Source organism: Hippopotamus amphibius, chromosome 12 (assembly GCF_030028045.1).
Source record: "Hippopotamus amphibius kiboko isolate mHipAmp2 chromosome 12, mHipAmp2.hap2, whole genome shotgun sequence".
In the NCBI taxonomy this organism is placed as follows: Eukaryota; Metazoa; Chordata; class Mammalia; order Artiodactyla; family Hippopotamidae; genus Hippopotamus; species Hippopotamus amphibius.
In genome coordinates, this window is record NC_080197.1 from 31713876 (window position 1) to 31736626 (window position 22751).

Here is a 22751-nt window from a genome sequence, read left to right on the forward strand (position 1 = left end):
GTGCTCGGATCTAACCCGGCGGGTGCAGTGCCTCTGCCCCCCGGGCCAACGACTGTCTCTTCAGGCTTTGCTCATCCCCGATCGTAAAGCGGGACCGAGGGGCCGCCTCGCGGAGCTTTGGCCGGGATTAAACCGAGCTACCAGCCTGTGAAGCGATGGTTCCTACGGCAGCCTGGCGCAGGTGGGGTGCCCCGCCGGCCAAGACAGGGGCGGGGGCGGATGATGGGGCGGTGAGAGAGTTTATCTTTGGGGCCCCGGGAGACCCCCTCGCGCACACAGCCGGCTTCCTTGAGCCGCTCCTTGGGATCTGCAACTCCCACAGAGTGCCCACCCCAAGCCACGGTGGTCTCCTCATATGAACTGTATTCTCCACGGCCGCTCAGGGGCCTGGGGAGGGGAGTGGAAGCCGCAAGGACGTGTCCTGCGGCAGCCCCAGCAAACAGGCTTCCGGGGGAAAGCTCCGCGAGGTCCCTAGTCCCAGGGGGCGGGCCGCCTCCTCAACACCCAAGGACACTTCAAGACTACAGCAATAGGCGACTACCGGAGGCCCTGCTTGTTCAGTGACAGTTTATTGGGCCTTAGCATTACATCTCAGTTAACAAGGTAAATTCACATACACAACTGCAGGTAAAAACATGAAAATAATATAAAAATAAATTGAAGGCTACTTTTATATATTTACTGAATTAAGTAGTGTAATAAATACCATAATAAGCAAAAAGCTTCAATCACACAATTGTTTCACTGAAGTTACAGTAGTGTTTGTAAATAAGAGTTTTAAATTTTAAGTTACGAATGTTAAAACACTGAAAAACTAGCATAAAAGTGAATCTTGGCACGTAAGTGAGCTCTTCTGTCATTAGTATTTGACAACCTGGGACAGTAAGGAAGCCATTTCTCACCTACTTTTTGAGGTACAACTATCCATCTAGGTCAGCAACACGGCTGGAATACTTAATAGCTTACAATCGTTGAGTTAACTTTTCCCTTTTGAGAAGCCCAAAGAGCAAATCCAGAGCTTATTACTGTGCAAAAAATTTCCGAAATCCTAACAGAATTTAGGAGGGTACTTTTTTTTGTGACCCACGGGGCCTAGTGTCCAGGCCTCAGGTCAGAGCCCCCAGGACTCTGTGGGGCCAACTCCACTCCTTGCCAGTGGCCCCTTCCTAGGGTGATCCCTTTTCTCCAATTTCTGCCTCCTTCCAATTAGAAAAAGAAAAATCCCACATCAAAATGTAAAATAACCCATAACTTCAGCGACTTCAACATTATCACACTCACTCGGGGTGATATAAAACTGAAGCTGCTAATAGAAAAGTTGGCAAAAAGCATGTAAGCCCCTGGAGGACTTTCGCCTGACCCTAGGAACCTATATCTTTGCTGGATCTCTGGTATCCACTTCTAAGGTCAAAATTTCAAACACAGTGTCACGGCCCTTCCTCTAGAGACAGCCTACGACCCCACGCCTCCACCTGTGGAGTGTCCAGAGGAATCAAGTGGATATTAATTTTCACATTCAAGACCTAGAGGCTCCAAAGGTTCCCCAAGGGGCAGTGTGAGGAGGAAGCATCCTCCCGGCCTCAGTCCTCAAAGAGCTCACACAGCACACCACTAGTACACCTCTTCACCGGGGGCACAGCCAGTGTGCCCCAAGGAATGCCCTTTCGCCAGTGTGCCCTTCATACTCCCAGGAGGCTGAGGAATGTTAGACACTCCTCAGCCAGTTTTGCCTTTTTGGCTTTGAAACTTAACGTTTTGACTTTTTTCAATCACAGTTTCATATTCAAGTTGAGGTAATCACAGTTTCCCCTCTAACAGGAGAGGAATTGGGACAGTGGGGCAAGTTGGTGAGAGAGCATTTCTATGGACAATGGTCAGAAATCAAGACCACCAGGAGGTACAGCCCCTCGCAGTGTTTAAGACCCACTTTCATGGGTGAGCTCCGACCCCTCTTTAAAAACTCTTTTGTGCAGCAGCCAGGAAATGGCTCGAGCTCCTAGGAAGAGAGCTTTCATTTCAATGTTCACAGCAACCTACCTGGAGGAGACGACCTGTCATCTCTTCTCCATGCCCTCCTCCCTTTCCTAAGGCTGCTTAAGTTTGAGTTTTTAAAAAGAGCTCAGTAGAACTAAAGGAAGCTACAGTAACTCATTGCTTATTTGATCAATTGCACTTAAGATCTCTGTTATTGATTCTGAAGCAGAGGGAGACCCATTGTGGACTCCAGTCTCTGGCCAGCCAGAAGCGAGGGGCTCCCAGACTGGGGCTCCACACCTGGGCCCTTTTCACCAGCTGCTTCGGGAGCTGGGACTGGAGCACATGGGCATTTTCAGAAGCCTTTCTTCATGCAAGAGTTCCCATTAAATGATATTTAGAGTATTGTTCATTTGGCTTCAAATGCAATTTTTTTTTTCTAATATAAGTACATTTTACTAACAAGCCCTTAACAACTGCTTTACTACTTGCATGCAGGCCTCTGTGTGACAGACCACATGTGCTCCATCGTTTTTCTGTCTCTCCTCTGTGCCAGGGTCCTTTCTCAAAACCCCCTCTACATTACTAGAAACTTTGCTGGTTTTGCCTATGTGCTCCTTCCTAAGGCATGCAAAAAAATATGTGAAATTCAGACAGCATTTACAATCTAGGCAGCTGAGGCGCTGAAGTCCTAATAGACATCACCTAAGTATCTGTGCCTGTGACCTTCCTCGTCCCCACACTAATTCTGGAGGTCAGGCATGGGATACACTTGATATTCCCCTCTGTTTTTTAGTCCAGCTGAAAACAAAAGCTACTAGAAGGAATTCTAACTTGGATATTGGAATTCTCTGAAATTCCTGGTCCTCAGGAGCCAAATAAGTCCAAGGCCAGCAACGATGCTTGGGGACATGAGTTTCCTGAGGGTTGGGCTGAAAACCAGGCCTTCTCTGGCAAGACTGAGGGGAGATATGGGTGCTGCAGACTGAACCCCCTTCAAGTGAAGATGCCCCATAAGTGATCAGAACCCTGGGCCTAAGGCTATGCAGTTGCAGGACACTGCCCTTAGCAGTGAGGCAAAGCATCACCAGGGAGGCCTGAGCAGCAGTTTTTCTCATCCCCGAATTACACAAATCAGAGTCGTGATATGAGGGCAGCACAAAACCATTCCCAAGGGGCGCTGCTTGTGTCAATTCAAAAGCCACATACTTCTGGAAAGCAACAAGTCTTTCCCCTCATTGTAGTCCATAAGGGATATTCCTCATTTTAGAATAAGCTGTTGATCTCCGCCCATGCTGCTGGCTCTATGAGTTGGGACTGGCCAGGGCTTTGCTGCCCCCTCCAGGACTGGGCACAGGGTCAGCAGGTCCCAAGCCTTCAGTGAAAGGGGCCTAACCAGGGAGGCAGCACCCCACTGGGGTGAAAGGCTCTCCTGGGGCAGGGTCAGAGGCCTGCAGTGGCCTGGCCCCAGGCATGGCCACAGTGTGGGCAGCCAGGACTCTTCATGCCCCAGCAGCTACTCTGTGCACCCTCACATGCTGCTGCAACAGCCCAGAGGAAATGCTGTTATCAAAGACCCAGAGGGCCTGGACTGCCAGCTGCACACCAAGGACAGCCCCTGTCTGCTCATCCTCCATGAGAACCCTCTCCCCCACCAAATCAGTGGTGCAGGTGATGCTCTTCAGCACTATAGAGAGAATAAAGACAACATGCACTCAAGCCAGCACACAAAGGCCAAGGAGAACAAAGACAGCCCCTCAAGGGAGGGGCCTCTGGAAAAGCTGAGGTTAAGACACCCCGTTTTCAAACGTCCGCCTCCAGGCGCCTCTTCCTCTAGAGCTTCTGCTCAAAGAGGTCATGATACTCCTGCTGCTCCAGCTCGCGGTTATACCGCTCGATCTCCCGGTTGGCTTCCTCCACGTAGTCGTTCATGAACTGGTCCATGACTGGCATCTCATTAAGGAAGAAAGCCCTGAGCCTAGGGGTAAGGGAGCTGCCCAGGCCAGAGGAATCTGTGGACAGGTGAAACAGGGGACACTGAGGTAGTAGCGAGTGCTCAGCCTGCACAGAAAGTACCCGACTGGCTTTTTTAATATACTGGCAGCACCACAGCTACAAAGAATGTGACAGGGGTTGACACAGGGCTCTGCATGAGCTCAGGGCTGAGCCCGTCAGCTTTCACTAGCCCACAGCAGCACCCCAGCCAACTTTTCACAAATTAACTATTGTAATCAGATCCAGTCTCCAACTTGTAAATTATGACTTCCTGATGATCACAGGATGTCACCACAGCTGCATTTAAACTACAACCCACAGAGTAACCTCAGCCATCACTGAAAGAAGGAGAAATGTAATTTTAACGACTCTTAAGAGGACAAAATGAAAAGTCAGCCTCTGTGGCTTGCTGTGTATTCCTAAACACAGCCTGCACCAGGGGCTGGGCTGTGATGGCTCTAGCAGACACCCTCTTTACAGCCAGGCTTTCACCCCCCACTCCACCCCCAGCCTCTCTGCCCCAGATTCCAAGGATACGTGGGTGAAAATCAGTCTTGTCACCAAAGAAGTTGACAAACTGGGTGCCATTATAAAAGTAGCCTGCAGGTAGGGGGTCCAGGTGGCGTTTCACCTGTAAGAAAAGAGTCCTGTTAGAATAACCTGGCTATTTTCTATCATTCACTCATTTATTAAAAACAAAAACAGGGACTTCCCTGATGGTCCAGTGGTTAAGAATCCATGTTTCCACTGCAGGGGGCATGGGTCTGATCCCTGGTTGGGGAACTAAGATCCCACATGTTGCATAGTGTGACCAAAAAAACCAACCAACCAACCAACCAACCAAACAAAAAAACCCCACAAAAATCCAGAAAACAAAAAACAAACAAACCCCAAAACAAACAAGTCTATTACCCTGGCAAAATATTCCACTTTGCCCTGTGGAAGGCTAGATGTGCCAGGGAATTAACACCACCCCAACAGCAGCCACCAAACAATGACTGATGGAGGTTCTCCCATCTCTCAGGGAGGAACTCTGCGATTCCTAATGGGACTAAGCTCCAGGTGCCCACAGTGGTACTGGTTTGACAATATACTCTTCCCTTCTCTTACTTTCCCACTTTCCTATTAATGTCTTCTAGAATCACTTCCAAAATAAACAAACTGCACTCAAATCTTTGTTTAAGGGGTGCCTGACTTCTGAGGTGCCCATGGTGTCCTCACCAGGAACACCCAGAGATACCCAGGCCCTGGAGTCAGAATAAAGGGGCCTCCTCATGTCCACAGCAGGGGCTCCTGGAGGCCCAGAGTCCTGCCCCACCTGCTCATAACTGGGACTGGTGACACAGCTCATGCTGAGACCTGGCCTCTCTGTCCCTTTTAGCCTTGGCCCCCAAACCCATCAGGTAAAGGCCTCAGTGGGGATGGGGACTGGGGCAGAGCCTGGGCGTCAGCCTGGAGGCTGGGAGGGGCCTCTCATCCTGCCTCAGGGTTCCACGACCTGCCCATGAGCAGCTTCAGGATCTAGATGGTTTTTACCTGGGCCCTCGCTGGTTTCTCTGTGGTTTATCTAGGACAGAGGAATGGGAGGAGGAAAGGATTTCTGCAGCTGCTTGAACAGGGTGACAAGGCACAGCTCCACGTCACCTGTTCCTCCCACAGACACTGGTTCTCCTCAATCTCATGACCACATCACACCAGAGGTCACCCCGCCCTTCTCTCTGAGGCTGCAAGGCCGGATGAGCTGAGGTTTCTCTTTATCCAGCTTCCTTCTGTGGCCTGAGAGAAGTAGGACCTGCACGATGCCCTACAAACAGCCACCTCACTCAGGAATCCTAAAAGACGGAGCTGAGCAAGAGCAGCCTTGGAACACTGAGGGGACTCCGGCCCCAGGGCCGGGCACTCACGTGGATGTTCCTGATCTCCTGCTGGGTCAGCATCCCCCTGGTCTTCAGGGCTTTCCTCTGAGGCTTCTGTGCAGAGATGTAAGGAGGGGTCAGGTCCCGACAGAGTTGATGGACTACCTGGGAGGGTGAGGACTCCGGGCTCTGGGGGCCAGTTACATGACTGAGGTGCCAGCAGAGGGGTAAGCACAAGCACCGTCACAGCCTGGACCCAATATCCTGCCTGTCTGCCCCTCGAAAAGACCACTTTCCCACCACAGAGTCCTGCGTGCCAGGAGGGGAACAAGTGGCAGAAGACAGACTGATGCTTTTGCAAATAGGCACGTTTCTGCCTCTTTGTAGATTCTTAATCCTAAGCTGCACCAGTGACAGACATGCAGACAAAAGAGCAACTGGAGGTCTCATAGTCAAATACCATTTAAGAGTTTATCCAGTGAGTTTGAGAAAGACACAGTCTGCAGGCAGCCATCCCCTAGTATAAAAGACAGGTCCCAACTGAGCATGTACAGAAGACCCGGGCCCCAGCCAACTCTGTTTCCAGAGTTCTAGGATACACTTAACCTCAGACTGTGCTAAGAGGATTAGCATCCAAAGCTAGCAGCATATTAGAGGATTTTAACCTCAGTCCAGATTTTTTTCCTTTGTAGTACTGATCTAAAGATGTTTGTGTGAATCTACCGGCAAGCCTCCTCTTCCCCTGTGCCTGTCTCCAGAGCCTCTGGGCTCACTGCTGTCTATGCTTGGGGGTCTCAGTTTGCAAAGCGCTCTAAGCATATCTTTGTTGTTTCTCCTCTCTAGAGAGAGAACCAAAGTACAGGAGATGCTGGGCTCAGAACACAGGAGAGCCTATGAGTTAGGTTCAGCTAAGAAGACATTTTGAGTTTAGAACACTAAGCTGATTCAGGATCCACATGGAACAACTAGGTTTCACCTAGGTCCCGGTTAAGCCATCTAACAGTAACTCCAGTCTGCCTTGGGAAGTAGGACTGAAAATGGCTTTGAGGACCTGGACTCACAGGGTAGGCAGCAAAACAAGTCTGCCTAGAGTTTACCCCAGGGGCTTCCACTCTCAGAGTCCCTGAAAATGCTAGCTGAGCCTGTGAGGGGCGAACCAGTGGGGAGAAAGCAGGGAGGAGGTGGAGGGACTTCTGCCTCAGGGCTAGTAGCAACTCTGAAGTGTCTGGTCATATCAGTGCCAGGTTTATCTGGGCTTTGGAAACCACCTGCTTAGCTGACTGCCGCAGCCAGTCCTTGACACTTTCTTCCTTCAGGGAGCAGCCTATGAACACGAGGTAGCATTCCTGCTGCCCACTGCTGCCTTGAGGTGTGCTTCTGGAGTCAGGCGGTGGCGTGGGTCCTTCCAAAACCGGCACGATGCTCAAGGAATTGGCCAGAGTGTTGTGGCAGACCTCCATGGTCCTCTCAGAGTCTGCAAGAAGAACATTTTAGTCCCTGAAACCCTGCCCCAAAATGATACAGCTACATTAAGACTAGTAGTGCAGCTGGTCGGGGACAGATTCACGAGACATGCAGGAGGGAGAACTGACATGACTGGCAGCAAATTAGAAAGGACGAAGTAAGAGAGAGAGGAACAATGCAAGTTTCTAGCTCAGCTGATTGGATGATCAGGTGGACACCACGAACCCAGAAGGGGACTACAAGAAGAAGAAAAAGTATGCAGGTGGGAGAAGAAGAAGAGTTTGACTCTGCATCTGTGGCATTTGAAAGACTGTAGGACCCTGAGTGGGAGACATCTACACAGTCGTTAGAAGAAGGGGATGGCTGGGGTCACCCCTGTGGAAGAGGTAGTTAAGGAGAAGCAAGGAAAGCCCCCGTGGTAGAGGTGGAGGGGGTGGGTCTCAGCCGAGGCCTGAGAGGCCAGCGGGGAGGGCATGCTCGACAGCACAAGTGCTGCGGGAGGGTCACATGGGTGGGAGCAGGAAAGCTGTAACCGATTTAGAAGCGGAGGAGCTGGGAGCTAAGACATACTGCAGACACAAGAAAAGGGTGAGGTTCCCCAAAAAGGCATGAGGAGAAAGAGATCTAAAACAAAGAGAGGTTTACCTTGAACAAGAAATGGGTCAAGAGTCAGTCTAAATCAAGAAGAAAAGGAGGTGATGATGGGGGAGAGGAAAGAACAGGTCGGGGGGGAGGGGGCTGTCAGAGCCTGAGGGAAGTGGGCTTGATTAAGGGGCTTGTAGAGAGGGGCCAAAGTTTCAGATTCAATAACATAAATTAAGCTAAAGGTTAAGGACCTTGAGAGATCCTTCTATACAGGCTCTGTCACCTAATTCTCCTATCTGAACCCAGATGATTCCATGCTTACAACCCTCAGGGGGTCCCTGTTGCAGACACTCTGGTTGCCTGCCCAGCATCCCCTGCTTCCTCCAATACCAGTACTCCATGGGCAACTCAATCCTGGCCAATGAGAGAAGTCTGCTGAGGAGTTGATAAAGACACCCACGGGAAGAGCCGGCCTCTTCCATCAGCTGGATGTTGTGTCTGGATGTGACACCTAGACCTGCCGCACTCCCTGGCAACCATGATGGGTGGGAACCTGAGGAAAAGCTGACACCAAGAATGGAAGAACACAGAAGCCATGCATTACCCAGGTCTTCAGTGGCCTCGCTGTGCTGCCAGACTGCTTTACTTCTTCCTAGGTAGCTAACACCTGATATTTGAGCTGGGGTTTTCTGTTATAACTGCCGAAGATGCCCTAACAGACACACTCACTCACTTCCTCCCCTAGGCCCCAGCCACAGTAACCTCTTTTTGGTTCCTGAAATGTGCTTTTATCTCAGATCTGCAGCACATGCTATGCCTCTTCCCTGGAATATTCTCCACGTTCTCAATGTTGAGTTAACTAGCTCCTTGTTTTGACATCTTCCCTGAACCCCAGCCCAGGACTGACAGACTTCAGGTTCCAAAGGCTCCTGGGGCCCCAGGCTGATAAACAGTTCTACTGAACAGTGGGGAGGAGAGGGCAAGTGGAAGGCTTGAAGACTTTGCCAGAAACGGATCCAGAGCTGGTGAGCTCAGCATTGGGGTAGCTCCTGGTGACAGGTCCAGGAGGAGGCCATGGATGGCTCAAGAGGGGTGGGGTGTGAGTCTCTAGAACAAGGAAGTCAAGGAGCTGTGAGGAGATGCCCTGGGCAGGTTCATCCAGGGGCAGGAAAACAGATCCTCCACTGCAGAGCAGGAGGACCTGGGGAAAGACTGGGACACCTTGACTGGAAGGGATGACTGAGTAGCCTGATGGTGTAAGACCCAGAGGGGAGGGTTTTGTGAGAGAGTCTAAGACGCATCAGTGGTCTGCAAGGCACCAGTGGAGGCTATGAACTCACATCATGAGAGGTGTAGTGCTCCCAAATCCAAGCCCCCAGTTACCTGAAAACTTCACTTTGCCCAGGATGTGGTAGATGTTTCCAGAGAAGGGACTTGGCTTGATGGAGGACTGAATTGCTGGTGGAGGAAGAGAACAGGGCTATTATTCACTTGGGGGCAGAGGCCAAGTGCAGGGCGGCACAGCTGGGAGGGTTAGGGACTGGAAAGGCACCTCCTCTAGGGACCAGGGTTCACAGGTACCCCCACCAGGTCCTCCCCCAGAGGCTCTGACACTGTTTCCAGGGGTAAGGGACTCCTGGGTCCTCAAATTCCTGCTGCTTTCAGACCCAAATGGTGAGAAGAGACAGCACAAAGAATACTAATATGGTGCCAGGAAGCAGGGACAGCTCTGGGGCATTCTTTACCAGTGTCTGTGACATGTCCCAGTCGAGGCTTACCTTTACACTTGGCCACAAAGCGAGTCTTCTCCAAGGGACGACCAAACCATACACAGATCTGAACCATTAATGGAAAGACTGATCCAGCATCAAATTTACCTTCATACCTTAAAAGGTTTAAAAAATTATAAATACAAGTAATCAGGCTTTGAGTGTTATTACATACTACACTGGAAAGAACTACATATCATTTATCATATTTGAATTCTCCCTTACTTGTATGCCATTCTGTGTACAAAACACTTATTTGAAAGCATTTATGTCTCTTTTATCTTGAGATTGAGAAGCATGTTTGCCCCCTTAGAGCAAGAAGGTCTTACCTTCTTTGGAGTAGCAATTCCTTACACTCAAAGACCCCCTCTACCTCTGAAACTTGCCAGTGTCCCAACTGGGATTAGATGTCCCTCCTGGTACCTTTGGAGCTCCTCCTCAGGATCCCCTCCCACTCTCTGGCTCCCACTATGCCCCACCCTCACTGAGGGCAGTTTGACAGACTGTACATTTGGATGTGTACACTCTCCAGAAGGAACTAAAAGGCTGGGGTGTCTCTGATCGATTTTCTGTTTTGAGTTCAGCAGACATACTGACCACCACAGACTCATTAAGAATACAGCATTTTTGGCTTCCCTGGTGGTGCAGTGGTTAAGAATCCTCCTGCCAATGCAGGGGACATGGGTTTGAGCCCTGGTCCAGGAAGATCCCACATACCGCTGAGCAACTAGGCCCGTGTGCCACAACTACTGAGCCCATGCACCACAACTACTTAAGCCCATGCACCTAGAGCCCATGTGCTGTGACAAGAGAAGCCACCTCAATAAGAAGCCTGGATACCGCAACGAAGAGTAGCCCCCACTTGCCACAACTAAAGAAAGCCCACGTGCAGCAATGAAGACCCAATGCAGCCAATGAATAGAAAGAAAGAAAGAAAGAAAGAAAGAAAGAAAGAAAGAAAGAAAGAAAGAAAGAAAGAAAGAAAGAAAGAAAGAAAGAAAGAAAGAAAGAAGGAAAGAAAGAAAAAAACAGCATTTAAAAAATTTAACTTTTATATATACTTTTTAAAAATAAATTAATTTATTTTTCATTTATTGGCTGCATTGGGTCTTCGTTGCTGCGCACGGGCTTTCTGTAGTTGTGGAGAGCGGGGGCCACTCTTCATTCCAGTGCGCGGGCCTCTCCTTGCAGTGGTCTCTCTTGTTGCGGAGCACAGGCTCCAGATGCTTGGGCTTCAGTAGTTGCAGCACATGGGCCCAGTTGCTCCGCGGCACGTGGGACCCTCCCGGACCAGGGCTTGAACCTCTGTCCCCTGCATTGGCAGGCAGACTTTTAACCACTGTGCCACCAGGGAAACCCCCCAAAATTTAACTTTTTATTATGGAAAATTTCAAAGATAGGCAAAGACAGAAGGGTAGTATAATGAATGCCTACCACCTAGCTTCCAAAGTTATGGAACTGTCATTCCTTCTTTTGAATGATTTCTTTGGGATGAATCCCTTGATTGGGATGGGTCCAGGAGAGGGCATAATATGGGTAATTTACACCACCTCCAGCAGTAGATGAGTATACTAGTTTCACAACAATTCCCCCAGCAATGAGCATTATAGATATTTTTGCCTAAGTGTAACAGGTGTCAATCAAAGCAACAGTGAGGCACCATTCTGCATTTCTGAGTATTACCTATGTGGAATTCTGTTACCACAGCTGCCACTTTAAAAAACGCCCGGACTTCTCTGATGGTGCAGTGGTTAAGAATCCGCCTGCCAATGCAGGGGACACAGGTTCAATCCCAGGTCTGGGAAGACCCCACATGCCGTGGGAACAACTAAGCCTGTGTGCCACAACTACTGAGCCTGCGCTCTAGAGCCCGAGAGCCACAACTAGTAAGACATATTGATAGGTGCTACCATAGTTGCCTTTTATACTTCCTCTTAAGTGGACTGTTCAAATCTATATGATACGGGTTACTTTTCTTAAATATCTAAACAAGCTTCCCAAATACTATATTAACCCTTTGTCACATCTGATGCAAACACTTCCCTCCAGTCTATTTTCTTATTAGCTTCCTTTATTTTAAAACTGCACTGCAGTTTCAAATTTTATATTGTTGAAAGTAGCTTACTCTGCAATTTCTGTAAAGTAAGGTAGGTGACGGCATAACATTTCTGCAAGACTGACATGTTCTTTTTGTTCTCTCCGCACCCAAATGAGATTTGGAGACCATGGGCCTCTCAGGCTTCTATGTCCAGAGCCTGTATCCTTAGGGGAATTTGGAGGGGCCGGGGGAAGCATACATTTCCTTCCAGACTAGGAACAAGCCCTTCTATCAGCGGAGGTGGGGGGTGGGGTCGATGACAACAGAGGGCTGTGGGAGGGGAATGGTTGAGAATCTGCAAAGCACGAAGCTGAGTACACCCTGCGGTTAAAGCCTGTTCACTGTGAGGTGGTTGGCCCTCACCCAAGGAGAGAGGGGAGTAGTGTATAGGGAAGAGCAGGAGTCTGATGACTGCCATCTTGTTAAAACAGCAAATTATCTGATTTCTAGGAGTGGACTCAGAAGGGAGGGCCTGAAGTGTGATTCTGAGGCCCTTCCATCTCTGGCTCTCTACAAGGACTGATCTCCACCAGGTGGACACGGCAGAAGTCTCAGGACCAGGCCCATAGGAAGCAAAAAGGTCAGTAGGTTCACCCCAGAAGCTCCATCTTTTTCTTTTTAGCTAAGATATTACTGTCTTGTTCAGGCATAAGGGATGACCCACTTATGTTTAGGTGTGATGTGACTCAAAGCAGAGGTTCCTTCTAAGAATAAGCCTGAAAACCTTCAATTTTACATACTGACCTGTTTTTTTTAACAGAGTAGTACAATCAGTTTTTTGCTGGTACAAAATACTAGTGATGTAAGAGGTGGCTGGGGGATATAGAGAGGTGGCTGAGGGAAGTGAGGAAGGATAATAAGATGATCCAAGTCAACATGAGGGATCGGTTTTGGCTAAGCTTTAACAATTGTCTTCCCCTGAGCCTTCAACAGTGAGAAACTAGTTATTATCCACTCCATACAGGGACAAGCACAGCGTGGCGGTTAAGGGTACAGGCTCTGCTGTACAACAGAAATTAATACAACTCTGTAAATCTATTATACTTAAAAAAAAAAAAAAAGAGTACAGGCTCCGAAGCCACACAGCCTGGATTTGAAACCCAACTCTTTCATTTACTAGCTGTGTAACTTTGGACAAGACATTTAACTCCTTGCTGCCTCAGTTACCTTATCTCTAGAATAAAGAAAAAAATGGACCACGCTGCAGGCTTGGTCGGAGGATTAATGAGATAACGCAGGCTGAACTCTTAGAGTGGCGCTGGGAACAGAACTTTCTTTGATGATGGAAATGTTCTGGATCTGTACTGTCCAACACAGTAGCTGCCAGTCACAGGTAGCCGTTAAGCTATGAAATGTGGCTTGTGAGACTAAAAGGCTAAATTTTAAATTTTACTTTATTTTTATTAATATACATTCGCATTTTATTAAGTAGCCAAATGTGGCTAGTGGCTGCTGTACTGGAGAGTAAAGTCTTAGAATAATGTGTAGCACACAGTAAGTGCTCAAGTGATGCTGGAAATATGATTACAGTGCACTTCACACACTCTTTTCTCCTCCTCTCCCATCTGGAGGACAGGTTCAGGCTGGGAGGCCACCTGCAGAGAAGAGAACATCCCCTGGGCCACAAGAGCAGGGAACCTACCTGTCAGATGGGAACCCTAGAGGACTGAATATTCTCAGGAGCGACTCTCTCACCCAGGAGGGTCATAACTCCTTGGTTTCATGCCAGCCACCTTACCCTCACTAGAAGCTAGAGGAAACGCAGGATACTGTTGCACTTAGTGCCTATAAGATGATTTCTTTAGTCTCAACATCCAGCAAGGTTCTCAATTTGGATCCCAAGGTGTGGATCACTGGGCTTCCGGCAAGGCCAGTGGCTACTGAGACATGACAGGCTGCTGTAGCTGCCACTGTCACCCTCCAAGAGCACACCTGGTATTTCCACTTTGCCTTTTTCTTTCCTGTAAATAAATAAATCATTGAGTTTATAAAGAAATCTTAGCTACTTTTCAATGATGATACTTGCCAGCCTGGGTACATTAAATATCGAGACCGTAGCATCCGAGGACTCAAAAAACTATTTTCTGAGAGAATCAGTTCAATGTCTTCATTCCTTTGAAAACATACAGAAAACCCAAGTTAATTAAAACTATCCACCTTAATCTGCACATTTTGTACCTCTCCACACCCCCATACACACATACAAGTATATACACATATATTTTTTCCTGTTATTTCACCCCTACATACTTTAGTATGCACCTCTAAGAGCAAGGACATTCTCTTAGAGAACCACAACAGTGTTATCACACCCAGGGAATTTAATACTGAGGACCAGCAGCACTGGTATCACGCGGCAGCTCAGTGGAAATGCAGGATCTCTGGACTACTCCAGACCTACTGAATTAGAACCCTCATTTTAAAAGATCCCCAAGAGGTTCATGTGTACATTAAAGCTGGAGAAGGACTGATCTAATACACATCCATTTTCAAATTCCCCCTTTTTGGGGGGACAGGGCACTCAGGATCCAATCAAGGACTGCTCATTAATTTATAATCTTTATTCTCCTTCAACCTGGAACAATTTCTCTGTTTTTTGGTTTGTTTCTCATGGAGCTGACATTTTTAGAGTCCGTGCCAGCTGTCTTGTGTCCCACAACCTGGATTTGTCTGCTTGCTCCTCACAATTAGATTCGGTTAAACGTTTCTGGCAAGATTAACGGCCAAGTGAGGTTATGTCCTTCCCACAGTGTCACGCGAAGGACGCACACGGTGTCAGTCTGTCCCATTAGTAGTCTTGCTAATAAGTTTAATCATTTGGTCAATGTCATGTCTTCTAGATTAGACCTCTCTACTGTGAAGGTACTTTTCCCTCTTTGTAAGTAGTAAGTAGTCTGTGGAGTGACAGATACTTTGAGATAAGTGAATCTCCTTCTCCTCAACAATCTGTCATCCACTGCTTTTAGCATCCATTGATAATTCTTGCTGAAATCAAGTATGATACAAAAGGTTACAAAATGGTGACTTTCTAGTACTATAAACCATTATTTACTAGCTATCATTCTTCTACAAAGGAGAGCTCTACTGCCCTGTCCCTCTCCCTTTTTTTAGTATCATCATAGACTCACTGTATTCCATGTGCTGCAATCCATTATCTTTATGGTTCTCTCATATACTCAGGTTGTCCCAAATTTGGCCAATGGGAGCTTCCTAAGCTAGCTTCTGTATCCTTTTGACATACCTCCACTAATTTTTGAACACTTACCTGCTTTTCTGGCATAAAGTGTACTAGGCTCACCTTGTACTTCTACTGCCTAAACCTGCAATCAGCCAATCCTTCAAGGAGTCCTGATACCCTGTACTGGAGATTGGTACTTAGAAATTAATATCTAGAGGTAGAGGTATTAATCGCTACTGTGATATTATTTCTGGTCCTTTTTAATGGAAAGAACTAGGGAATATACATTTTTTTTTGGAATAATGAATTTATATTGAGTGCCCCAACTCAACTCCAACATTTGCAGGGTTTTTCCTTACCTTTCCCATTTCATATTTATAATCTCCCTTTTCTAATCAGTGGTGTTGTTTGGAATCAGGATTCCAACAGAGGATCATGTTCAAAAGCTACTTGAATTATTTTGTGTGTGTATGGTTGTTATTACTTCGACATACAGATGGAGTCACTTTTTGTTTGTATTTTTTCCCTCCTCGTTGACTTAATTTTTGAATATGTAAAATATCTGTATTGCTCAAAGGTCAAAACTATATAAAAAGTATACACCTTTTAGCATCCTTATTGAGCACACAAAACTGCTATATGACCAGACGTTTTCTCTTCATACACACACACGCACACTGTCACTAATTCTCTATTTTTAGTCTGTAATTTGAACACAAGTCTATGAAGTAAAGATATAATTTCCTTATGTTTCTATGCCATTTCTCTCACATCTTAACACAAAGAACATTGAGAGAGTCTCAACTTCCATCCTTTAATGAATGAGAATGTGAATGCACCAAAACAAAATGTCTCAAAACACTACAGGATACTGACACGTGGGCTCCTCTTGGTGATTTTCACACAGAATCAAAAGCACTTCAAGACCTGGCTTCTACAAACGCTCAGGTCTTAGATAAAGTGGAAAGACCCAGTGGGCATAGCCAGAGTGCCGTATCTGAGAATGTGGCTGGTCCTGCGGAGTGAAGTGAACTGGTAAGTTTACCTGGTGACAATCCCATTTTCTGCAAGAATGAAGGCTGCGGAAGGATTGGCAGCCCTGATGAGGCTCTGCAGCTGAACGAGGAGAGGGTGCCTCTGCTCCGTGGTGTGACTGGTGAATACCACATTACTCACCAGGCCTGGGGAATAAAACCAAAACTGATTCAGCCCTCAGAGTCCTGACTGAGGCTGAGGGTTTGCACAAATGTGGGCCCTTGCTCCCACCCCTGATCACCCCTTCTACCAGCCCCCTCATGTAGACACCCCTGCCCCCCAACACTGATATATATAGCCATCATTCTGTTCCTCTTTCTGCTACTGCAACCTCCTGGAGTGAATGGCCTCAACTCTGTAGCTGCCTCACTTCCTAACCTCCTCTGTCGTCTTAATTCCACTTTTGATACCTGCAGCTTTTTCATCCTAGGGTCCTTTCCATATCCCACGTACTTAACCTCATCAGGAACTGGGGCCAATGACTTTCCCACCAGTTCAGAACACAGACATTTACCAAACACAAACCATATGTTAGGTACTAACCATTCTTAAAGAGTGTACAGTCAAGAAGAAGTCTCACCCACGGACCCACAATTTCAAGGTAAGTGCTAACAAAGATATTCACAGAGTGACACAGTAAGGAAGGGTGGTGGCTCACGTAAAGAGAGGTTGTGGAGTGGGCCACAATTACTCCCAAACTTTCTGTGAAAATATAGAAGTAAAACCTACAACACTACAGATAATTGGGAAATCAGGGAATTTACTACCTCTCACCATGCCAACACAATTATAACTACTCTTCCATATTCACTTTTACATGGCTATGATCACAGCATATACACCATTTTTGCTATAATATCATTTGCATTTGTGTTATTCAACCATTTTTATTCATTTAATATTGTGAAAATTTCGAACATATACAGAAGTAGAAAAAAAACAGTATAATGAATGCCCATGTGCCCATCACTTTGCTTCAAGAATTATCAACATCTGGCTAATTGTGTATCTTCTATACCATACCCCAACCTTTTCTCCTTTCCTCTCCTTCATCACTGGATGATTCTGAAGCCAATAACAGATGTCCTATTATTTCATCCAAAAATATTTCAGTATGTATTACCATAAGATAAGGACTCTAAAAAAATGAACGATTAACAATAAATTCTTTAACAAAAAATACCTAGTCCATATTCAAATTTTTCGCTCTCAAGAATATTTTCTTGGAGTTAATTTTTTGGAACCAGGAACCAAACAAGGCCCACACATTATATTTCATTGATGCATCTCATAATTCTCCTTCAATCTACAGTTTCTCCTTATCTCTTTGTGATTTTTGTGTTGAAAAACTGCATCTTGCATATTTCTCTCAGTCTAGATTTTGCTGACTGCATCTCCATAGTGTTGCTTAACATGCTAGATAGATCTGTTTTATAGGTTCAATCTTTTTTATTATAATCTAGTTTTTAAAAAGTTTTTGTTCTTTTTTTAAAAGTTAATTATTTTTGACTGCTTTGGGTCTTCACTGCAGTGTGTGCGCTTATTGTTGTGGCTTCTCTTTTTGCAGAGCATGGGCTCTAGGGCGTGCGGGCTTAGTTGCTCCGTGGCATGTGGGATCTTCCTGGATCAGGGCTCAAACCCACGTCCCCTGCACTGGTAGGTGGATTCTTAACCACTGAGCCACCAGGGGAGTCCAAAAGTTCTTGTTCTTTTTCTAACTTCTTAAGTTGAATTCTTAATTCATCATTTTAAAAAGCCACAATGAGATAGCACCTCACACCTGTTAGAATGGCTATTCTCAAAGAGACAAGAAATAAAAAATGTTGGTGAAGATGTGGAGAAAAGGGAACCTCGTGTACTGTTGTTTGCACAGTGGTATAGCCACTATGGAAAATAGGATAGAGATTCCTCAAAAAATTAAAAATAAAACCACCATGCGAGCCAACAATTCCACTTCTGGGCATATACCAGAAGGAAATGAAATCACTATCTTGAAGAGCTATCTGCACACCCATGTTCACTGTAGCATTATTCACAATAGCCAAGATGTGGAAACAACTTAAGTGTCCATTAGTGGATGAATGGATAAATAAGATATAAGATGTATGAATGTTAGCCACAAAGAGAATGAAATCTTGCCATCTTGCCATGGGTGGATGGACCTCAAGGGCATTATGCTAAATGAAGTAAGTCAGACAGAGAAATACCATATGATCTCATTTATATGTGGAATCTAAAAACAAAAACAAAAACCAAGCTCATAGATACAGAGAAGAAACTGGTGGTTGCCAGAAGCAGGGGGTAGGGAGTGGGAGAAATGGGTGAAGAGAGTCAAAAGGTACAAACTTCCAGTTATAAAATAAATAAGTCATGGAGATGTAATGTACAGCAAGGTAACTATAGTTAATAATAATGTATTGAATAACTGACAGTTGCTAAGAGAGTAGATCTTAAAACTTCCCAGCATGAGAAAAAAATTTTTTTTGTAAGTAAGGTGATGCATGCTTTTTTTTTTTTTTTTTTTTTTTTGGTTTGGTTCATTTTTTTGAGTATTATATTTAAGTTACAGGTTTTTAAAAAATTTATTTATTTATTTATTTTATTTATTGGCTGCGTTGGGTTTTTGTTGCTGCACACGGGCTTTCTCTAGTTTCTGCGAGCGAGGGCTACTCTTCATTGTGGTGCGCAGGCTCCTCATTATAGTGGCTTCTCTTGTTGTGGAGCACAGGCCCTAGGCATGTGGGCTTCAACAGTTGCGACACATGGGCTCAACAGTTGTGGCTCACGGGCTCTAGAGCACAGGCTCAATAGTTGTGGTGCACAGGCTTAGTCGTTCCATGGCATGTGGGATCTTCCCGGACCAGGGCTCGAACCCATGTCCCCTGCATTGGCAGGTAGATTCTTAACCACTGCGCCACCAGGAAAGTCCCAAAGCATGGGTTTTACAGTCAAGCAAACCTGAGTTTGAATTTTGGGTTCCACTAATTATTCATGGGTGACATTAGGCAAATTGCTTAACTTTCTCTCTGAGCCCAAATTTCCTCCTCTGTTAGATGGGAACACATACCTCCAGGTTGTCTGTGAAATGCTTATCACAGGCTACAGAGAGTAAGAATTCATTAAATGCAACCTGACACCACCATCAACACCATCTCATCATCTGAAAGTGGGACCCTTACCTGTATACCAAGGAGCCTGGACAGATGATCCATTCCTCAGACTGACAGAGGTGGCTGTGGCACGTGGACCTTAGCCAGAGCAACAAGCAGGAAGCTAAGTCACGTGACTCTCACCAGCCTAGGCTGCGAAGTGCGTGGTTTAGATGTATGGCTATCACTAGTTTGAAGGCAACTTCCAGGACCCCTGGCCCCTGCCTCTGGTCTGAGGCAGAAGTTAGTGATACTTTCTTTCTCTCTCTCACCAATCATACTAATAAAAAGTGTTCTAAAACTCTAAAGATTGAATCTAACCTCATAACCACATTCCATTCATGACCAGGGAACAGGGGATAGGTCAATGGTCGTGTGTTACAATGGGGACAGAGCACACACAAAGGGTACATGATATGCCTAGGATCACAGATATCAGGAGGTAGGGCTCAACTGCTGAGCACAGAATCTGCTTCCTGAGTGCTTACAGGCTGTTTGGGAATCTATTTGCTCCTTGGTTCTGAGTCCTGCTCTTCGCAGGTATCTGTTAGTGCTCCACAGCAAGTCAGTCAACCTCAGGCAAATACGGCCCGTCTGCCTCTGCACAGTGCTTGAGAGACCTCTGAGGATTCGAGGGTGAGCTTCCTCAGTGGCTTCCCCTGATATTCAAGTGGTCACTTGGTGAAAGGCACACCAACTGCCCAGTTCCCCAAACCTGGGCCATTGTCCATCCTCCACTCACAGTCCCTGCTACCATCTGCCTGCTTTAGACCACTGCTCTCTCTTCACTAGGTTACTGCTCATTCTCTTTACTTCCAGGCTTCCTTTACGACAATTCATTCTTCCTACTGTAGTCAGAGTAATCTTTCTTTCAAAAACATAAATCTGATCAAATCACTTCCCTACATAAAATATTTAATGCATTCCAATTACTTTTAGGTTAATATCTAAACTTTTTGGCCTGCCTGACCTACTTGCATGCTGCATTTCCTCAGGGCCCTAGTCATACTCTAGTCACCATCAGCCCTCAATCTTGCTGTATCTTCTGCCTGGAACCATCTTTTCCCTCCTTTTTTTTTTTTTAAAAAGGAGGGCCAACTCCTCCTTAAGGGTGTAGACAATTTGAATAGCACCTCTACCAGCACCTTTCCTAACTCCCCAGGACTGGGTTAGAACAGGTATTAAATAAAGATCTGCTGAATAAATGAACAAATGAACCAAGCATAATAAAAGACACATGCAACCTGACCTCTGAGGCAGCTGCCTAAGCAACTAAGCTGTGAGTATCCACATGCCCCAAATTTTCCCACTTGCAAGTCTGAGCAAGTACCATTCATCAGACAGCCATCTGAAAAGGTTTCTAAGATTTATTAGTATATACATATTTTTGGTGCAAAATTCATAAGGTACAAAAGGGTGTTCAGTATACAATTTCTTCTTCCCTTCTCTGGCACCCTTAGCCTTATTTCTTCTCCCCAGAGGCAACCACTAATAACCAGATTTTGGGTATGCCTCCTCAGATAGCCTACGCGTATACAAGTATACAGGAATACACACCACATTTTCTTAACAGCTTCTCCTACACATAAAACGTCTATCCTCGAGGTCTTCTTGTAGGGCCTAGATGTGGTAACAGCACAAGACTTAGGAACTCAAATGGAGGATGGGCCTGCATTTTGTTTATTCTATTTAAAACAGGTTCCTCACATGCCTTCTTATTCATCAGCTTTAACATTAAGATGGACCATGTACAGTTAGAGCGTCAGGGATGTCTCCTAACAAAGGTGACACTGGTAGTGCCTGTGCTCCCATTCCCACTTAAGAAGCTCACTCTGGAGGCTGTGGTGAGGCAGTGAGGATAGCCTGGCAAGCCTACTGCCAGAACCCCTTGTTCTGGTGCAGCCATAGGAAGTGGCTGGGCCTTTGGAAACTGAGTAAGGCAAGGCGAGGAAGCCAGGCCCAGAATGTGGCACAGTGGGGAAGCAGGCAGGGTTCTAGAAGGCTCAGCACATTCCAGAGATGGCAGTTATGGAAGCCGGCTCCTGCAGGAGGCCCAAGAGATTCCCAGGGGTGGAAGACAAGAACAGCTGCGGTGGACCTTGCAGTGAGGAGCCAGGAAAGGCTAAGAGAGGATCTATAAAGGCTCTAGGACTCTATCTAGTATCTTCTTGGGCAGAAGAAACTGGAGAGTCAGACTACTGCAAATGTACCAACCTGAGTGGCATGCACCAGGGTCACAAGCATAGGCTTGGCCTGTCCGAGAGAAGGCTAGGGTCTGGGTCTCTGACAGACACCTTGCCCAAAGTCCTGTCTGCCCCATGAGTACCATGGAGACAAACCCTGTGGGCTTTGGATTCTAGGTCAGGTATTGGACATAGAAATGGGGCTTTGCTTTATGGAGAAACAAGCAAAAGGATTATCCCCAGCATTCCTTAGGCCAGCTATGCAAACTGCTACCTGCCAAGAGGAAATGCCATCTTTGAGGCAAGGTACAGCAGTTATCTGGAGCACAGGGTGAAGAGGCCATTGTGGGCTGTTTCATCTTGCTTGGGCCAGGGGCTTCCTTCTGCTCTGTATCAAGGAGTGGATACTCTGATTTGGCCAGTGTCTCACCAGTCTTGGCTGTGAGTGAGCAGGCAGCCTGGCCTGACCCATTCCCAAGAGTGGAGAAACATCTCTGAGGTCTGTTTGGCCATCCCAGTCTGGCTAAAGGCTTCCAGCAGCCCAGAAGAATACAGATCTCACTTCTTTTAGACAAAATTATCTACAGATAATTCTAAAAGCAGGTCATGGTAGTAAAATATCTGTGCTCTGCTTTAAAGCCAGCATTATAATGAGCCTTGCTTGTTGTTTAAGCATTGAGATTATTTCCTAATCCTTGGATTTCTGTAATACACATCATCTTGTGGCTGCAATACAGTGCTTTTATCATTGTAACATAATCCCCTGTTATAAAAGCAATGAATCAGGGAGCTTGACTCGTGAACAGGAGCGAAGGGAGGCAACTGCTCCCTCGGGACATTAAATGTTTGTCTACTGGTGGCAGATCCCACCTCTAAGAGAGCCACCAAATCTCCGAGGAGAAAGAAATACTTGCCTTTTATCTCCTCTCTCCCCAGAGGGTCCAATTCCATGATGAGCTGGGTCAGATCAGTCTACTGGGTCCTTTTGGCCCAGATGTAAGGGGAAGATGTCTACCAAGGCACTATCACTTAACAAGCCCCTTGCAGTTCAGAAAACAGCATATATGGCCTCAAGATCATCTGTCCACATCTGATCACATTCCTAGCTTTTATTTTTTTAGTTCTCTGACCAGAGATTGAACCTGGGCTGTGGCAGTGAAAACACTGAGTCCTAACCACTGGACCACTAGGGAATTTCCCCTAGCTTTCCTTTAAAAAAAATTAATTTAATTTAATTTAATTTAATTTTTGGCTGCATTGGGTCTTAGTTGAAGCACATGGGATCTTTCCTTGTGGTGCACGGGGTTCTCACTAGTTGTAGGGCATAGGCTCCAGAGCGTGTGGGCTCTGTAGTTGTGGCATGCCGGCTCTCTAGTTGTGGCTCATGTGCTCAGTAGTTGTGGCACATGGGCTTAGTTGCCCCGCAGCATGTGGGATCTTAGTTCCCCCACCAGGGATCGAACCT

The 22751-nt window shown here is 46.4% G+C and overlaps 1 protein-coding gene across 6 annotated transcripts in view; it reads right to left on the bottom strand.

Annotated features, from left to right (window-relative positions):
• Positions 1 to 557: 557 nt before the first annotated feature.
• DNAAF9 (dynein axonemal assembly factor 9) overlaps positions 558 to 22751 on the bottom strand; it is a 139729-nt gene continuing 117535 nt past the window's right edge. For all 6 annotated transcript variants that reach the window (XM_057701122.1, XM_057701121.1, XM_057701120.1 and 3 more), the window contains 8 exons: positions 15965 to 16100; positions 13768 to 13854; positions 9653 to 9759; positions 9258 to 9332; positions 7094 to 7299; positions 5874 to 5939; positions 4507 to 4600; positions 558 to 3920 (listed from right to left, as the gene is read on the bottom strand). In XM_057701122.1, coding sequence (XP_057557105.1) covers positions 3808 to 3920; positions 4507 to 4600; positions 5874 to 5939; positions 7094 to 7299; positions 9258 to 9332; positions 9653 to 9759; positions 13768 to 13854; positions 15965 to 16100 — 884 coding nt within the window. In that variant the 3' untranslated portion in view covers positions 558 to 3807. The remainder of the gene's footprint in view (positions 3921 to 4506; positions 4601 to 5873; positions 5940 to 7093; positions 7300 to 9257; positions 9333 to 9652; positions 9760 to 13767; positions 13855 to 15964; positions 16101 to 22751) is intronic.